The 19,605-nt window shown below is 40.3% G+C and overlaps 1 protein-coding gene across 1 annotated transcript in view; it reads left to right on the top strand.

The window, feature by feature from the left end:
* PIEZO2 (piezo type mechanosensitive ion channel component 2) overlaps positions 1–19,605 on the top strand; it is a gene marked incomplete at both ends in the record, with an annotated part of 304,315 nt that overhangs the window by 160,826 nt on the left and 123,884 nt on the right. The window contains 2 exons of the mRNA XM_084260620.1: positions 4,862–5,024; positions 19,251–19,461. Of these exons, the coding sequence (XP_084116746.1) occupies positions 4,862–5,024; positions 19,251–19,461 (374 nt within the window). The remainder of the gene's footprint in view (positions 1–4,861; positions 5,025–19,250; positions 19,462–19,605) is intronic.

Genomic DNA, 19,605 nt, shown 5'->3' with positions numbered 1-19,605 from the left:
GTGGGGCTGGCATGCACAGCACCATGGGTGTGGAGGGGAATGTGCTCACTTCCCCTTGGCTCCGCAACATCAGTCCTGCTCCACATTTGGAGCTGCGGGACGCGGGCGAAGCGAGCTGGATGTTGTGCTGTCACGAGTCTGGCAGTAGCACAGCTGAGCGCTTTGCGTGATAAAATCACAGCTAAATTTTATGTCCTCAGCATGCTGCCCCAGGCACCCTGGAATTTGCCCTTTATTAGAACATCGGTGAGCAAGGAACAGTGGGTGCTTTAAATAAGAAAAAAATGGCACGAACCAACGTGTTGCATATTGCACATATCCATAATTTCTTAATATTGAATGTTTTCTGCAAGGAATGAGGCACCAAAAGCTTGGCAATGTGCATTTAGTTTCAAATAGCTGGTCTCTCTCTCTGCATAGCCGTGTTTGGAAAGCAAATGTTTGGTTAATACGTGGTTAAGCACTTTTGCAATACAGAAAGCGTTCTTCAGTGCAAGGTACCTTTCCTGAGAAAGTGAAGTGTACTTTTGGGTTTTGAATCCATGCAGACATAGTATATAAGCCACGATTAAGATTTTACAAATACTTGAGGAGCCCTTTGAACTTGTATGTTGGGTAGATCAGTGCATGGTAAATATTTTTATAAGTAGATTTCTATGCATTTTTGCTTCCCTCTTCCTCCCACTTTTTTACTTTGCATGACCAAAATTCTCTCAAAGTGCAACTGCAGGTATTTTGGGAAAAACCCATGACATGTTCTTTATAAACTGAGAGGACAGTCCCATTAAGGCAGTGCAGGATTATGAGTGATCGTGCACAGCCCTGTGGATATTAATATTACTAAGTTTGTATTTTATTTTTGTAACATAATTTGGTTTCAATTTGTGGGCATCGCAGTTTGAATTCTAATAGCTCTTCTGCTTTTCTGGTTTTACTCTGTAAACCTGAAATAAAGAGGAAGGTAACGTGTCTGCCAGTCAAGAAATTACATCCGAGCAGATAAAGCACTGTTAATGTGTCACTACTCACCAAAGCTCTGTGCATTCAGTTGAAGATGGATAATTCTAATTTGTGAGAAATAGCTATTCTAGAGAGGAAAAAAAGAACGTTTGATTTTCAGAAAACTCAAGTAGTTATTTCTAAAGCAGCGAGACTGTCAGGTTTAAATTATGCTGGCTTCACTTCTTCAAGGCATTTGGGTTTTCTTCGATTGCTACTGAGTGTGGATGAAGTAAGAGAGCAGTTTTAACCTGTATGTGCAGAGCTGAGCTAAATCTATTCCCAACGCAGATAAACTAGGAAATTTTGCCTAGTTATTTCTTCAGCACCACTGAAATTCAGAAATGGATCAGGGTCACACAGAGCTAAAGAAAGTCTGTATCACCACAGAAAATGAAGATAATCTTCTCTAAATTGAAAGTACACAGCTGAAAACAAAAGGGGAATACAGGTGATTGATGAGGAGACTGCTGTATTAGGGATCTGTTGATAGAATAAACCAGTTTGACATGTTGATGCAAAAGTCATAAAATCATTTTTGTCCCAGAAAATGATTTTTTGTTTACAGAAGAACTCTTTCAACCCTAACCATAGTAGTTCCTTCTCTTAAAATCTGTGTGCAATGTAATTTACTTGGTCAAGGGAAGATAGAAACACATTTCAACACCCCCCCACCACCACCACCACTTTTGTGGTGGGGGTGTGCACTGTTTTCTTCTGCATCCTGTATGAAAGAACAAAAGGGGGAAAATTAAAAAAAAAGAGCTGTATTGCATTTCAGCACGTTTCTGGCTGAGTTGCAAGCTTCAGTCAAGAAGTATCTTTTACAATTAAACTTGCCCTGTAGGTAAATTATTTAGTTTAGGTGAATAAATGATGTTAGACTATTTGTAGATCAGGGGCTGTGACCAATTCATTGTGCAGTCTGACTCTTGCAGGGCTTAAAGAAGGCTGTTTCTCTAGATCTCCTGAAAAGGTTTCCTGTGCTTCTGTTCTAACTTTATCGTTAGAGAGCTGCCTGCAGCAAAGAGCACAATGCAGAGACTGTTATCAAATGCAAAATATGACCATGTGTGAATGCGCAAATAAAGTGAGAAATGTTTGTGGAATGATTGCAGTATTTAGCATGCTTTCTTGCACTGCCAGAGATAACAAGTGGGAATAACTGATTTTTGTTTTAGCTGTTGCTGTGGAAGACTGGGGAGCAAATTGCTCGGGGTTGAATGAAGCAGTTTATTATTCTGCTTTACAGAAGAATATACATTTCTCTGTTTTCAAGTGATCTTTTGTTTCCTTTTTAATTATCACACTGAGGTCAATTTGTTTTCTTTTTCATGGGGAGACGGGGACAGCATATATTTGTGATGGGTTTTGGTGAATAAACTATTCACGTGCAGAATGTTTCCCCGCTCTGTGGTTTCGTATCAGTGTTCAGGCTCTGGATTTGCTAGCCTGAACTGTACATTTCATCTTTCACAACAACATGCTAAATGATTTATTTTGAAAGATCAGAAGCACTTGGTTTGGGTTAGTGGAAAGAAACGTGAACTGCAGTAGCAGCAGTGTTGCTGTTGGGGTCTCCCCTTCTTCTGGGGAGTGGGATAGGCGAAGGAAGACCCAGCGTGGCTCCACAGGAGTACAATGTGAGGAAGGAGAACCTGGTGCAACTAAGAAGCTCTGGTATTTGGTGGCTATCCCCTTTTTAATTTGTCCATGTGTGAGTGGTTGAATCTGATGGACTTGTGTTCAGAAGCGGTGCAAAATTAATTTTGGGTAGGAATCCATACCTGCATACAGAAAAAGCTTGCTTACAGAAGTATTAATACTGGCTTTTTTAACTCTTTCTAAACAAATCCTTGTGTGCTACCTTCAGAATAAAGAATTCAGCTTTTCTTGCCACATTTAGTAAAACCGCTTTAACAGGCAGATTTCAGCATAACTGAGTGCAGGGTTAGGAGTGAAACTAATTCTTTACTGTGTAATCCTGGGTACCATGTGGTTGGGAATCAGGTTCATTAAACACACACTTTTTACCGCTTTCTGCCAAGGGAGAGCGTGCAGGCTCGGTGCCTTGACCAGCTAATCTCCGCTGACAGCATGAGCAGTGGTGCTGCAACATGAACTGACACATGTCAACCCTGTATTTTCCATAATGCTGAATAGATTGGGTATTCTGTCACACGCCAGTTGACCCTACAGCAGGCTTTGCTTCAAACAGCGGTGCAAGAAGCATGCAAGCATTTCAGCTAGGGTTTGGTGTCCTCTAACTCTTGTACAAGTCTTTCAGTAACTTAGGTTTTTTTTTTCTCTCATCACAACTCAAAGGTAATAACAAAACTTTTTCAAGGTACTTAGCTGCCATATAATGCATGACCCTTCAGGGTTAATCTGCAACAGTGGAGAGCATCAGAGGAGGAAGTTTTCTGGTTGCATGATTGCAGCTTCTTTCTTTTTCTTTACAGGAAGCTGCAATTTCAAATCTTGTATTCCTTAGGCAGAGCTTTATCAGTTTATTTGGTTTCCATGCCTGAGGAGAAAAAGAAAAACTAGAGCTTGAATTTTCCCTCTCCTGTTTTGAACCAATTCAGTAGTACTTCTGAGTCCATTTAAAAATTGTGCTACAGGACAGCATCCCACAGAGTTGCCCACTGCTTCCCATGATACACTTATTTGTACCTGTTGAAAGAAACCTTAGCACTAGCTTTCTGGTCATTTACCTTATTCCCGCTTTGAGCATATGTTATTTTTCAAGTTATATGGCAGTGGAAAAGAAGGGTCAGCAGCAGCGATGGAAATGTAGGATTTGATCCTGGATGTATGAGCAGGAGGATTCCTGACAGTGGTTGTCTATTGTAATCACGTTGGAGACTTTATAAATACTCTAGACCTGCAGCTAGTCGTAGGAGTTGCAGATAACTCATTCAGAAATAGCTTCTCTTTAGGCTTCAAAGCTGCTAGTGTTACCATAAAGAAAGGTGAGATGTGATATCTTCTTTAGCATCTATAAAAAAAGCAAAACATCAAGGTTTTATACCAGTTCAGGCTATGATGAGCCAGTCTAATGCAGTCACCTATGCCCAGGGACCAACACATGTTTCTTACCTGTCCTCAGAACTGATTACGGACATGAAGTCCTATAAAATCTGTTCAAATTGGAGCTGCATATTTAAAACGTGTTAACTTCAAGATTGGCAGGCATATTCTGTATACTTTCAAGTAATTGAGATAATATCTTCTCCTAAGTAGTTAAAAGCTCAGTAAGTCCATGCAGCAGCTTAATAAACTGGTCATTGAGCCACTAAATCTGAATTTAAGCTCTCCATTTTAATAGTGAACCAAATTCAGACACCACATCCAAACCCATAAAGTCGTATTTCCCAGCCTAAACAATTAAATGTGCATAATGCAGCTGCACAATTTTTTTTTTTCTACATAGAACTCATCCAGCCTTACAAATCTTATGGAGAAGAAAGGTTTTCTTGGTGGGACCTAATGCTTTAATTAGTATTTAAATATTTGTTCTTAAACATTAGTACTTAAATACCCAAAAAGGTATTTAAGAGTTCTGGTTGAATAAAACATATTAACAGTTAGCATAAAACATATTAAAATTTTACAGATTTTCTGGTTATTCCTCCACGTGCCCCTACTCCCCTGTTGTGTCACCACGTAAAGGTGACATGAATGTTAGCTTGTCTTTGCTTTACCTTTATTTACCGTATTTTGAAGCTTTCTTATTGCTGGGGTTTGGGTGGGGTTTTTTAATTTGCCTTGAGCTAACTTTCTGTCCCAGTTGAAAATGTCATTAGAAGTAACAAATGTTTCTTTGTTGTTCTGTTTTTTTTTTTTTTATCCCATACAGTGTGAAAGGAGCAGATGCTGGCAACGTGATCAGACTATTTGTACCAGATATTGGGATGTTCATTGCTAGTCTCACAATATGGCTCATCTGCCGCAACATGTTTCAGAAGCCAGTAACCGAGGATGCAGCACAGTGCAACATGCAATTTGAAAATGAGGAAATGGTATCAAATACACATTTCTACCTGTATGGTTTTTAGCTAAGAGTGAGCTGTGACATTCCTGTCTGAGATGTATTCAGAAATGGTTTCATGAGCACGGGGTATGTTAAGAACTGAACCTACTATTGGGGAAATAAGCAATTGAGTTTAAAGTGGAAAACCTGCACTTGTTATATTGAGAAACCAAAGCAGAATATGAAAAGTCATAGATATGCTACTAAATTTTTTGAATCGTTTTGAGTTAAGAAATGATCATGACAGTCAATCACAAGTTGTTCCTACAACAGAACTGCTAGTTAAGGTTGTTTTGTTACGTACATTCTCGGTTTCTTAGATAGCGTCCATATTTCCAATCCTGGTACCCAAGAATAATAGCAGCAGCATCTGAGTGATTATCAGAAATGACTCCTAGGAGAGGGGATGAGAGACTGCATATTACATTCATGGAAGGAGTTAGCTGAAACTGTGGTCATACTGAGTGAGCTTGTGGATAATTTTTGGGAATGGCGTAGCTCAAAGTGTTGATGTGTTTGCTGTGTATTTTGCTAGTGGGAAGAAGAATAGCAGATACTGAATGCAGAAAAATCCACAGGAGGAGGGAAACAATTTTATAATATAAAAAGCCACAGTGGGAATTTAGCCCAGGGTGCAGAGAAATTCCTACTACTAATCTTAACGTGTTTTTTATCAGACTGTCTAGCATGCCTTGGGTCTCATTGCCAGCCTTGTTTCATTTATGGGTGGAATGTTTTTTTCTTTATTCTCTAAACTCCATTTTCAGGGTAGAGAGTTGCAACTCGCTCCTTTTGAATAGAAATAGCACTTTGAAGTGGTTAAAGTATTTAGGGGGGTCAACTTCCCTTCTTGGTGCCACTGGAGAGGAAAAAAAGCCCCTCTGCCTGTTGCCATGTTGTCTGGATTACGATACTGCCTGATTGAGTTTCTGGCACATGTGAGATCGGTATCAGGACTGTGCTTTATGCTCCACACCCTTCCCCTGCTGCACCGTGGGGTCTCACCCACAGGAGATAGTCCTCCATGAACTTCTCCAACGTGAATCCTTTCCCCAGGGCTTTATCTATTCACCAGCTGCTCTGGTGTGGGTCACTGCTATGGTGGGCAGTCATAAATCACAGTGTCTCTCAGTCCCAGTCCTCTGTGGGGTCACCAGCCTCCCCCAGCAAACCTGTTCCAGTGCAAATTTCTCTCTCACTTGTCTCTGTGTCTCTGATTCTCTTCATGGCTGCAACTGCTGGCAGGGGCTTGTTCCAACATTAGGGTCACAGCATCTCCTCTATGTCTCCACCTGCTCCATCCAGCGTGGAGCCCCTCCACGGGCTGCAGGTGGGGTCTCGGCCTTTTCCATGGGTTTCTCCACAGGCTGCAGGGGCATCTTTCTCTCCAGCACCTGGAGTGCCTCCTCCCCCACCCTTTCCCGGCCTTGGTGTCTGCACAGCTTGTTACATCTTCTCGCTCCCTTCTCCAGTGGCAAAATGCAGCTGCTTCCATGTTGTTTTCTCCTATATGTGATTCCCAGAGGCACTTGATTATCTCTTGGGCTGTAACTTTGGCCTTGAATTGCTCATTGTTTATAGTTTAGGCTGGCAGAAAACTAACTGCTGCTTAAAGAAACTGTCTCAGCAGCACAGCCTCACAAAACTGCAACACCTGAAGATGACCACTTTTAACTATGCATTGGAGGATATGTCAGCCTTGGTCTGATGAGGGTATACAACTTTTTTGCTGTCTTCTGGAAGACTTTTATCAGCTTTAAATCTTTATCATTGGAGCTGTGCAAAATGGATGTAGCAGCAGGCTAGAACATGGGGCTATACCCGTAATGGGAGATGTCTGAAGTATTAAGAATTATGGGTGACATTTTGTGTTCAGCCAATCTCTCTTAAACGAGTCGCATTTTACCAAGGTGGGCTCTAACAGACTTCTCTGAAGCCCTTGAACTCCTGGAAGGAAAGAAAGAATGCATTTTGCCTACACAAGGAGTAATCTGATGGTAGAAACTCAGAAAAAAACCCAGAAGGACATGCTTATATTTCTCTGAATCTAAATGATGATGATGATGATCAGATATTCATGAAATATTGCACAAAGGAAGAGTGTGGGTGAGGAGAAAATCAACTGCAAAGAAATATTGATACTGGTAAAAACAGAAATCTGGGTAAATATGTTTTGCTTCACATCAAACCCCAGCAAATAGTACTTATGTTCTGTAAACTGTATGTATTGTACAATATTTAGTGAGCACAGCAGCTGAGTTTAGATTTAGTGACGCACAAAACTCTATGACGGGGGGGGTTTAAACAATGTGTAATAGTCACTGTTGTATGAGGTGATTCCCAGTGCTCCAAGGGATTCTGATATTCACAGCTGAAATGATAAATCTGCATCAGAATAACCTGCTTGTTTTTTAGAGGAGGAGTGAAATAGAGAGTGGAAAATTGGATACCTATTAAACACATTTTTCCAAACTTCAGCTTTCTCTTTCTAGGTGTCTGCACATAACATCCTGGAATCATTTCTGCTAGTTAGGAGGAGGCTGCAGAAGCAGCTGAATCTGCTAGGAATACGTATTTGGCAGGACTGACTGTAAGGAACTAATGCATATGCAGAGCATGCAGCTGAGTGTCTGAATTTGGGAGAATATTGGCATGATGTTAAATTGGTCCAAACTCTATGGGTTTCACATGATAATTTTCAATTCTTCCTTGGTAGAGTCCAGTGGAAAAGGGAAAACTAATTAAATGATTAGTTCTTTGAATTCTGTGTGAGCTGACTGGTACCCATGGCTCTGTGTTGGTGAGGTTCTCTACTGATGCTGTAACTCCATTGAATTAGAAAATGTGAAATGAGTTGCAGCAATAAACTGCCCTACAAACAAACACTGCAGGAGAACTGTTGAGCTTGGTACGGTGCCTCCAAGGGAAATAGTCCTGGGTTTGTTAGACCAGCCCTGGAGCCAATTCCATAGTTGAAGAGCTTTTGCTGCTCTTCAAGAGTCCCTGCCACGAGTCAGCAGAGATTTGTGGTGCAAGATTTTGTTAAGAATTCATCAGCTGATTTGAACAGGCTCAACAGAGCCATAACAAAGGTGACTTTTCAGATTGCTGGATGCCTAGCCACAGATGGCTCCGTAAATCAAGAAATTAGCACTGTGACTTCCAGGCAAAAGAGGAGAGTTTGCCTTGCAGCTTTGCCTTTTTCACATAATTTACATTTGCTCAGACCTCTTTGCTTTGTAAGAGAGAGAAGCACTATGGAAATAGGCTTGAGGAAAGAAATGAAAAAGATTATGTACTCCTTCCAAAAATTATGTATAGGAAAAGCTGTTAAATAATTGTTTTAATACTTTTAATAGTGACCTTTCAAAGCTCTGTGTGAATCCATCACATTTCAGTTGTTCTACGAGCATGCTGAAACAGCGCCTGGAGTTGAGTAGCAATTTGTGATACTCAGTTTTGCACTGTACTTTGTCATGGCATAACCTCCAGAAAGTAGACTACAATGGATCAGATTGCTCATGGATTGAGATGCAATTAAAAATAAGGAAAAGTATCAGAATCCAAATTAAGGACAACAAGAATTCATTGACCAATGGATGTCCTTCTTCATTACAGTGCATCCAACTTTAAGGGAAACAGATCTCTATCAGAAAAGTGTCTTCTACAGAACAGAACTGGGGGGAGGAGGCTGTAAAGCAGTGAGAGACTCTCAATTATTTGTAAGTAACGCTATCCCAGGAATAAGCAAAGAGTGTGGTTTTAATTAACAGTGAGTCATGAAGTACGAAGGTCTGCCAGATACCAGGCTGCAGTCCAACTCATTACCACCCCTAAATGGTTGCACACTTGGAGCAAACGTGTCTGCAGGCCTTTTTTATTAGGGCTCAGAAAATTTAAAGCAGGTGAATTCAGCTGGAGACAGGCCCAGATTGCAAATGCCGAAAAGCACAATGCCAGTCACAAGGTGTAAAAGGTGGAAGAAAATAAGAAAGAACAGTTAACTCCCAGCTGCAGCTCAGAGTATGACATTTTTGATTTGGTGCAGATGGTGCTTTATATCCCAAAATGCAGATACAGCATACACAGTCTGATAGGTGTTAGAAAGGAGGTAGTTTTTTCTTGAGACTGTATGAATCAGCTAATACTGTAAGTGATGGGGAGGAGGGAAGAAAATCCATCTGATATTACATAGCTTGAACTTTAGAAGAGTTATTGATCTTAATTGAAATATACAACTGTAGTCTTCAGTGCAGCTTCCTCCCATGGCACTTGCTGCCTTGCCCATTCAAGCTTGTTTCTCATCCACGCTCTTCTAGAAGGCAAATGGGCACCACTGGGTCTGTACTTTGTCCAATAATCTGAGACAAGCTTGATCTCAGACCTTTCACCCCTACTTTTTTTCTGCAGCAAAAGGAAGAGATTTTTTTGGGACCTCAAAAGAGGGACAAAAAAGAAAAAGATGAAATTGTTTTAAAATAAACTAAAGTTTGGGAAGAATGTGAGGAGATCTCAGCTTTGAGTCGAGATACAGAACTGGAGTCAGGAGGACCACCACGGTTCTCATTTCAGCCAGAAACCTATTTGTGTCCTTGAGCCTGTTATTTCATGTCTCTCAGCTTCTGTGTCCTTTCACAACTACAAAAAGTAATTCCACTCAGTTTCTTAGCTTCGTTCTTCTAAACAGTGACAGGGCTATTTGTCCTATGCCTATACTCGACACAGTACATCAAGAGCTCTCTTTGGTCCAATTCTTCAAGTGTGACTGCAGTACATACGGGACAGAATAAACAGGCTTTGAGAGCTACACAGCTTTTGAGAGCCCCACGTCTTGTCCGAGGACTTCATAGTCTGGATATTGCCCATTTAGACCAGTATACTGTTTTTCCCCATCTCCAGCATTACAATTTATCCTGATCTCTCCAAGTGAGAGACTGGCTTTAATCCTGAAACATGTGGTTTCAAATCCCTTCCAAAAAATGTTGTTGTTAATTATAGCTACTCTGGATAATCTTGTTAAACATATAATTATCCAGATCCTTTTAAAACCTCATTAATTTCTTGGCTTTGGTGGCGTCATGAGGCAAGGACTTCCACAATTTAATAAGTGCTCTCTGATTTTATTTTAAATTTAACACCCTTTAATTTTATGGAGGGTCCTTGTATTACATGTTGTAAAACAGAGCGAGTGAGATGGTATGAGAGAAAACAAGTTTATTTGTTATCTTGCACATTTGTCCTTTTAAATATAAGCAATATCTGTTCTTTTTTATTTTCTTTTGTAGTTTTCATTATTTTTTTCTCTCTGCAATATTCTCTTGAGCTACAGAGAGTATCAATGCATTTTAGGTGATGTCCTATTGTTGAATTAAATGACGATATTATGCTATTCATTATTAAGATTCAGAGAGTGTTGGGTTGGACAGTTCTACTAGCTGCACACCTACCTGTATGTCCTGTATAATATGCAGAATTAGTTCAGCTTGGAGCCCAGCTCTGAGAAAAATCTGATGTGCCAGTCTTGGTAGTTGCTATCACCTTGCCATTTTTCTTGCCTTCAGGGATCTTTGAGCTGCTTACAGTGGTGCCCATGACCTTGCCTAGATGGCCACGACTTAAAGCTTGTGATGGGTATATTTTTCTGAAAGTCATTCATTGTTTTGTGTTTATCTTAATTTAATTTTGTTTTATCGGCACCAAACATTCACCTGACTTGATTATCTCTTACTGACATGGGACCCTTTGGCCCTGATTTCTCTAGATAACTTTTTCCCATATACAACTTCTGTTCCTTCAATATTTGCTTCCCTTCAGAGAAAACAAATGATAGCTATTCTGGAAAACAGTGGAAAATACTATGGGTGATAAAAATTAAAGAAGAATTTCTTAGACAGGGTTGGAACTTCTTGGCTTCTTTTAGTTTCCCAGTGACACATCCTTTATTCTTCTTATTTTATATTTTTTCTTCTCATTGTTATTCTTGTTTAGCATAGTGTTGGCTTACCTTTCCTAATTGGTTGTAAATATTTCTTTGGTTTTGATCTCTGGAGAACTGGTCTAGATGCAGTTGGTCTTAGTGTCCTTTGAACATGGTGTGAGTAGGATTTAATATCTTATTTCTATGGTTTAAAAAGAGAGGTGAGGCTCCCTTATCACTTCCCTTGCAATGTTTGTAGTGGTGAAGTTTGCCAGACCCTACCCAGCTGCCTCCCTCGGTAACAATTCTAATGCATCTCATCTTAACAAGGGTCAAAAGTTTACAAGTTACATTAGCTTCTTGGTTTGATGCACATGTCTTTGGATAAGTCTTAACACAAATACGTAATTACACTACAGCAGTGCCTCAGCTACATTATGTTACATTTTGCAATACATTATGTATTACCAAATGCCGTTAGGCTGGGCATGAAACTTCAGCATGCACCTGTCCTGTTTTGGTTAGAAACACGACACGATGAAATTCTTCTTGTACTATCTGTTCACTGGGATTGCTGGTTTGCTCTTCTAACAGTCCTCAGTTCCAAATTTTGAGGTATGGAGCTGTTTGAACAGGAGCTAAAAATCCTGGAATACTGTTGCCTTCGGACAGCCAAGGTGATGAAAAGCACAGTGCAAGAGGGAATCTCTTGAGCCACAGAATTCAGCCTGCTGCTACCGCAGGCAGCTGTATCGTACAATTCCCTCTGGAAGGTAGGAAGCACCATTCTGAAAACAGCACAATTCTTCATCCCATGGCTCTTGACAGGACTCTTTTCTGTAAATTTGCTTTTCTAGTGGTTAGAAAATGTCTCATTTAGATTGTACTTGCATTCATAACTGTATTTTAAGCCTTTTAGTTCTTCTTCATTTTGTCTTCAGCATACTGTTTCCTTCTGTAGAATTTGTTTCTCTGATATTTTGGGAGAAAAACCTACAATTTTTAAAGTTTGTTCTACAAGATGAAAGAAGTGAAGTAATTTTGGATCTTCTTGCAGATTAGATGTCCCATGCTCCTCCTGTTCATCCCAGTAGTTTGTGGCTCTTCAGGGTGGTACTGGAGAAGTACCCAAACCACTGACTGCTGTATGAGCTGAGGCAATAGTGCAAATAACCACAGCACTGTGGTTGGGCTAGATATTGTCCTTCCTAGCAAGATAGATAATGGTACAATGAATACATTTCTTAGTCCGGGAATTACTCCTGTGCTGTGCTGCTTCACATACCTGCGCTAGCTCATTTGGAGTTTGCACTGAATTGTGCCTTGTAGTCATAACCCAACTCTTCCTATTTCCTTTTCACCAAAAAAATGTGTTCAATCATCCCAGGCCAAACCACTGAACTCTGCCTCTGAGTTCCCCTCTCTTTTGCTCTTGGCTTCTGTGCCTGACAGCTTTTTGAAGTCAAGATGTGAAACTGTATTTCCATATTAGCCAAGTGAGTCTTGTGCTGAAATCGCTTGGTGTTTGCTCAGGTGTGGTAGGTACATTGGGAAGTGAAATAATCTTTGGCCCTCTCAGTACAATAGCTATTGTATACAGGATTTAACGAGTTGTCTTCCTGTTATCGTGCTTCTGAACTGTGCTTGTCTCTATTCAAGTTTTTATTTTTTCATTTCCTCTGAAATCTCTGAATGCCTCTGTCCCTATGTGCTTCCAGTAAACAGCTGGTCATTTTTCTAATGAATGATTCTACCCCACGGGAGATTTTACAGTGGAAGTATATGTCATTCATTACTAACAAACAGTGAAAACACATTGAACGTTATTTCTGAAGGTACATGCCTGATCTGATACCAGGTAGGCATTTAATCCAAGCTTTAGCACACTTTAGATCTATCAGTGATAACATTTTTCTTCAAGATCTATGCGACTTTAATTTATGAGTTTTCTTTTCAGTGGTTCAGTTGGGTACTATACATTTTAGGATACTGTTTAAATTCCAGAATGCCTCTGTCTCATTAATTTCTAAGATCTTAGAGAAGATAATTTTGCTAGGCAGTCCCATTTTGGCAGAGCTTAAGTACAATGATGTGTGGGAACTGTTGGTGTGGAAATTTTTGTATCTATTCTATGTCAGAATTAGCAGGTAAATTCACTCCCCGCTTTCAGAAGAACTATGGAATTCTTAACTTTCTTTCAAAATAGGAAATTCAATAAAGGATTACCTTAACAAGATTTAGTATTGATGCAGGTTAAAATTATGATCATTTATATCCCATTAAGGGCCTGCAGTTCCTTTGATGGTAAAACAAGCAGCAGTTAAATTTCTTTTTCAGCATTTGTACTCACAGCTGGGTCTGTCTAAAGAATATTGTGTCATTTTGGTTAATTTTTCTATATGAATTTTTATGCTATGTCCTGCTTCTAAAGGCAGGTAGGTAATTAATGCTTCCTACTCCTGTAACTTTCATTGCTAGAGCTAAAGGTTAAAGAACTTTTTGGTGGAGGGGAAGAAAAGGCTATTTGAGCAAGCTTGAAAATAGGAGCTTGGTCAGGTTATGATATATTCCATCTAGATTGAATGCACCAGCTTAGGCACTGTGGAGGAAATTGAAATAAAACTATGTGACAGCAGAGAGAGAGTTTATTTCTATAGTTCTGCTGGCACTGATACGGTTGAATCAAATAGCTTGTCTCAGATGATTCCTTAAACCCATCTGTTCAATGTAAGCTTTAAGGGTTTTAAAATGAAAAGAAAGTCCAGAAATTTGGGCATAGTAACAGCTTGAACAGATTTATTAAAGATGTCTAATAAATTGCATCTGTGCTACACTATCACAGGTACAGAATAAAAATATCATCTCTAATTAAAGGTAAATACATAGTTCTAGGGAAGTGATTTCTTCTTTCTCTGCCAAAAAGAGAATCATAGTTTTACAGAAACAATGTCAGGAAGAGGCCATGAGTGTGTGCTTCAGGACATGCAAACTTCAGGGCAGTGTGAAGACAAGCCAGCACTCTTTAAATGAACTGGTGTGGCTGTCGGGAACAAGGGAGTCTCCACTGAGCTCTGGGATGCTAGAGCGATTCCTGAAGAGCTTGATTAAAATTGCCAGAAGGCCGTGAGACTACGCGGTCTGCAGTGTAGCTTGCTGGCTCTTGTCTCCTGACCAAGTGGGTGAACCTATCTTTTCCTGCAAACCAAACCAGGCACCTTCAAGCTACCCTAGAGATTGAAAGCACTTCTCTGGTATCACCAGCAATAAACAGCAGAGCCTGCCGCAATGTACAGCTCTGCCTCCCGTCCAGAACCTGCATGCCTGTAGCTCTTTGGGTAAGGCTGCTGCAGAGGGATCCCAGGAATGATCAGGCCCTGAGGAGCAGCTGGGTGCTGGGTGACCCCTGCAAGCTCCACTGGCAATCCTGAGGCAGCAAGAAATCAGTGTTTACATCAGCGAACGTGAACGCTGCTCCTTGGGAGGTTGTTTCAGGCTCCCCTTCACAGAGGTACTTTGCAGAGAGCACAGGTGCACAAGAAGCAGGGGAGCAGAGCGGCGTGGCAGGGCTGCCACACAGTCTAACTGCAGGCCGCGTTCCTGCCACCTGCAAGTCAGACCCCTGGAAAGCAGAAAGTATCGTCTTGACATTAAGGTCAATAATGAGGCTCATCAACTGCATCTCTCTCACTTTTTTTATCACCCACGTAAGACGTAGATAAAGTGGCAGATTGAGCTGACACAGTGGGATCCAGTGAACCTTTGGTAACATCTCTAGAAGCAACGTGTTAAAAACAGCTGGCGAACTCTGCATAACTGTACATTTTGATCAGGCTTATTTTTCATTTTCTCGCTTCTGTCTGTTTGTTTCCTGGTTCTGTCCGGGAGGAAATGTCAAAATACTGCAAGAGGCTGTTTGTACAGCTTTTACAAGCCAACTGGAAGGAGGAAGCACCTGAGCTCTGGTGAGCTGAGCAGTGTACACTTTGAATGGTCCCAATAATTAATGCAGTTCACTTGCAGGGATGATATGTGTCCATTCTGAGACTTGTATATCCTTAGTTGTAACGATTCTGGTTAGTGAAATGTTCTCGTTACTTGGATTTTTGAAGAGTTTCATTCATTCTCTAGAATCAGAAAGTCAATAAATGAGCAAATTTGTGTTTACAGACACAATACCATTAAATGTAGGTACAAAGCAAGGAGTGTTCTCAGGCGGGGATGGGGTTTGTGTTGGAGTTAAGGCTTCCTGTTAGTAAATACATCTCTGAGACTAGAGGATATCTTTGTGCAGTAGTGTTTATATTGTACCAGATGAAACATTTAAAAGTTGAATGTTAATAAAGCAGCCCCCAAAGTAGCTAATGGACATTCTGGCCCTGGCCACAATAGTAGCTGCCATAGCTGCCACAGAGGTTGTACTGTTTCCTTGCCTGTTCTCTATCTCAATTTGGCAGTTTAAAAAAGTGTTGTACAATAAATACTCCTGGGACTTCCACACGATTGCTGAAAAACTTAAACTGCATTTAGTTTGTTTATAAAAAGTCCTGGGGCCCTGCTCTGCAGAGCAAAGGTCATGGAAACACATGTTTATAGCTTCACAAATGCTCTATACTCCTTGAATGGAGAAGTTTATTTGATTTAATCAGCATCCACAGGGATCCTGTAATTGCATAATAAGTAATTTATTATGGAAGTAAAAGTATTTTTCTAACTGTAGCCTATGTAGCATGGGCTTGTAGCTTTAGACTAATACACGTAGTAAAAAGAGCTTTGCAAAACAGTCTGACTGGAGTGATGAGCATGTACTTGCATGGCTGTTTAATCAGCAGAAAGCGTTAAAACAACAGGCACATTATCGCCATGTTGGATGTCGAAACTGTTCACTGTTTGTTCACAATTTGAAGTGCTCTATGTGAGAAAGTGGAAAGCCATCCCAGGTAATCCAGTTGCTGGGCAGTGAAGTGAGAGTGAAGGAATCCAAAGTTTGTGTTTTTTGACACACACTGGAATGTGGCCTTTCAGCTACTTCACCTTGAATACTGAACTGCAAGCAGATATGTTTGTATACAAGATGAGTTTGTTCAGTTCTCAGCCTTTTCACTGTCATGTATGACACCACTGGGAAGTAGACAGAATAAGAGAAAGGGCTAAGGTATCATCCTTAAAAGCACTTCTAAATAGGGAAGAGAAAGAGATGTGAAAGCTAACCCACTTCTCCCAAGCAGCATGGTGGTGCAAAAAGCCCTGCTCTCTGACACCAAGCAACCCTTGCACAGCCATGTCACTGATAATTCAGGCTGTGCTGAAAAGTTGCAAATCAGTATGTATCTGTTCTGGAAAAGCTTCCAGGACTGCAGATTATGGTTGTTGATGATGATCAGGGTTTCCCATTTTCTAGTTTGTTTTAAACTGAGGAGAGCGGTTGAAGAACCCCAACTTCAAAATGAGGTTTGTAGTTTTAGAAGGAAATCTTGGGAAATCAGTTCAGTAGTCACTGAGGTTCAGAATCCTGAAGTTTTCTTTGCAACACCTGGTGATCTCAGAAACCAGTAGGTTGTTCTGCATTTCCTGGAAGTGTATGTGAGGTCCTAACTTTTTTGTAGAACTTGGAATTCATATTTTCACATCTAAATGGAAGTTGTAATACAAGGAAGGTTAACTTTGGTAACTCAGTGACTTGCAATCTTTTATTTATGCTTAAAGCATGTAAGCATCAGTCCATGGAAATTTTGGACCAGTGAGGAGAAGATGGTCCAGGACTAGCCTCTTCCCTAGTGCTTCTCCCTGGTCATGCTGTGTCATCTATGTCAGTACAAGATTATCAATACTGAACTCTTTAAGACAGGATGTAGCCTAAAGGTCCTTCAGATCAATGAAGCAAAAGCGATTTAGCCTGGCCAGGTAGGAAACCTATGGTCCTAGTTGTCATGATAGGAAAATCCAAACACCCATTTTGAAGAGCTCAAGGTGATAGGCATCTGAGGAGAGGGAGGCAGTTAGACAGAAAGAGACAGAAAAGACAGAAAAGGATATCAAGTCCCACCTTTCATTGGTCTGTTTTTATGTGATTTTCTTTCTTCTGTGACCTCTGCTTTGTTTTGTTTGAAGGCATTGTTTATTTTCTTCCAATATATACTTTAAAATATTTTTCTTTTGTTGATTTTTCCCCTCAAGAACTTTTTCTGCCTCTGCATAGAAAACATTTTATTATGACTTTTGTGTCTTTTCAGACTTTAATTTCCTATTCCCGCATATATGTATATAATTAAGTGCTATCTCAGCAATTTAGGCAGAACTCCCATTCAGCTTAAGCTGTAGTGAATGTATGAATCCTGTCTTTGTGTTCAACATAGATTTGTGATGCTGATAGAGATATGAGTCCTGACAGTCTCCCGTAGGATAACTTCTTTATTTTGAAATTATTCCTATACATTTTTTTTAAGTATTTCCACATTCTAATGTATATTGTCTTCAGCAGATTTAAAAGCACTAACTGAAGAAACAAGGGTCTCCTTCACAGACCCATGTGAAGCAGCCACATCATTTCATGACCTTTAAATGTCACACAGAATCACAGAACAATCAGGGCTGGAAAAGACCTCTAGAGATCACCTAGACCACCCCCACGGATAAAGCAGATCACCTAGAACATGCTCAAAATGTGATGACTGCATATTTGGGCTGCCATCTCCACTTCATTATTTTGCATAAGGACCTAATAATTCATGTGGTGATAGCTGTATAAATGAATGGTGACAATAGCAAAGCAATTGAAATGCTAGTATACTCCATTTATAAGGGGTATAGCTAGTGAAATAGCCAGAAATGTCCAAGAGAAAGGTCAATTTCCCAGACCAGCCCCACTGCATTTAATATGTATTTCCTTGTCTGTAAAATAGATACTCTTGAGAATAAGCAGGCTTTTTCTGGGCAATCACAACATTGTTAGTGCTCCAAAGTAAGAGGAGAAAATTGGCACCAAGCTTAGAGGTGAAATGAAGGAGCCCATGGGGAATTTTTTTCCCTTTGGGAATCCACATAACGAAATGGTACTGAAGAATTTGGTTAAGTAGGCTGAGAGTTCAGCTGCTCCTACTGCAATCTTATCTGTCAATGTAGAATTTTTTGCTGCTAAAAGTCACCAGTAAATATGAAACTACTCTTCTGATGAAAAATATTGATAGTCTCTGTTTCTCACTTTCACACACAGAGATGCTGCTTGGCCAGAACTAACGTGAGCTAATACATGCTCAGACTAGTGCCAGAGAAGCTATGCTGTATTACACCAAGTGAGAACCTGGCTCAGAACTATTACTTTTTTTCCTTTTTTCAATATGCCCCTACATGTCTGTGAATGACTAATGTTTCCATAAATTGTGTCTCTGGGTGGGCCTCCTGCTAATCCTGCAGTTTCTCACCGTGGGTTGATGATTTGGTCTGCAACACTCAAGAGCTGTGTATATCTTCTGGTCTCCAAGATACGATGGAGACTTGATGGTGAAGGCCACTGCCAAATCCGAACAAACTGCTCAAGTATGAGGGACCTTTACATGTTTCCTTCTTTTCATTTTTCCATTGTGTAGTTGTAAGTCACTGGCCTCATTTTCCCTGCTAAATTGCTGCAGACCACTCAAGATTTTGCTACTTCTCTCTCATTTTTTCTCTTGTTCTTTTGGCATCGGCCAACCTCACCACGTTTCATTCTCTCCTTGAGACTCTGCTTAGAGTATTTTTTCTCTTCCAAACTACCCTTCAGTCACCAATGTGACTGAATATCTGTCCATTTATTTCAGCCCTTATTTCCCTGTCTTGGATCGCTCATACTCACGCTATTCTAGGTTTTGCATTTAGTCTGAGAGGACTTCCTGGGGAAAGGCTTGAAAAGTGAGGTTTGTACATCAACCAGCAAGGCACTTCTGCTTGGTGACTGGAGCTTATACCTGAAGCTGTTGACCCAGGGGAGTTTAACAGATAATAATTCACAAGATGGAAAGAATGCTGAGCAAATCAAACCCAATTTATATAAAAATGTACAAGCAGCCTGTTGTGCACACGTAGGGGGACCACAGTCTTTCTCAGAGACAACGCGTAACATCCTTTGTTTCTGGAGACAGATGTGAAGTGGGAGCCATCAGTGTGCCACTCTAGTACATCTTCCTGAACTGTTTTATTACTTGCACATCGTCAAAGATGATAAGACTTCATTGTTGAATAATACATATGTGGTTTTTAATTACAAATTCCTTCCTCTCTCTCTCTCTTTTGCATTCTTTTTTTATTTCCCCCCTCCTCCTTTAGGCTGTAAGAGAAAAGTTAGAGCCCGATGATGCTTTGATGTATGAAGAAGATCTGGATGACGAAGACTGTGGCGAAGCAGAATTTGAGGAAACCATGAAATTGAAACTGCTGCGTAGAATCGCCTCCATAGCATCCAAACTGAGGGAGTTTATTGGCAACATGATAATAACCACTGGAAAAGTTGTTGTTACAATTTTACTTGGTTCAGCAGGTTGGTGCATTTGAAAAATTTCCTCCAGAGTCCATTAGATTATGCATTTAACAAATGAGTTTTCAGTGCTTTGGCACCTGGGGGAATAACAATGGAAATTTTTAAGAGAAAAGAAATTGCTGCTGATTTTATTTAAATCAACTT

The sequence above is a fragment of the Gallinula chloropus genome (genome assembly GCF_964237585.1).
Source record: "Gallinula chloropus genome assembly, chromosome: 2".
In the NCBI taxonomy this organism is placed as follows: Eukaryota; Metazoa; Chordata; class Aves; order Gruiformes; family Rallidae; genus Gallinula; species Gallinula chloropus.
This window is presented reverse-complemented; position numbering and strand designations above follow the sequence as displayed.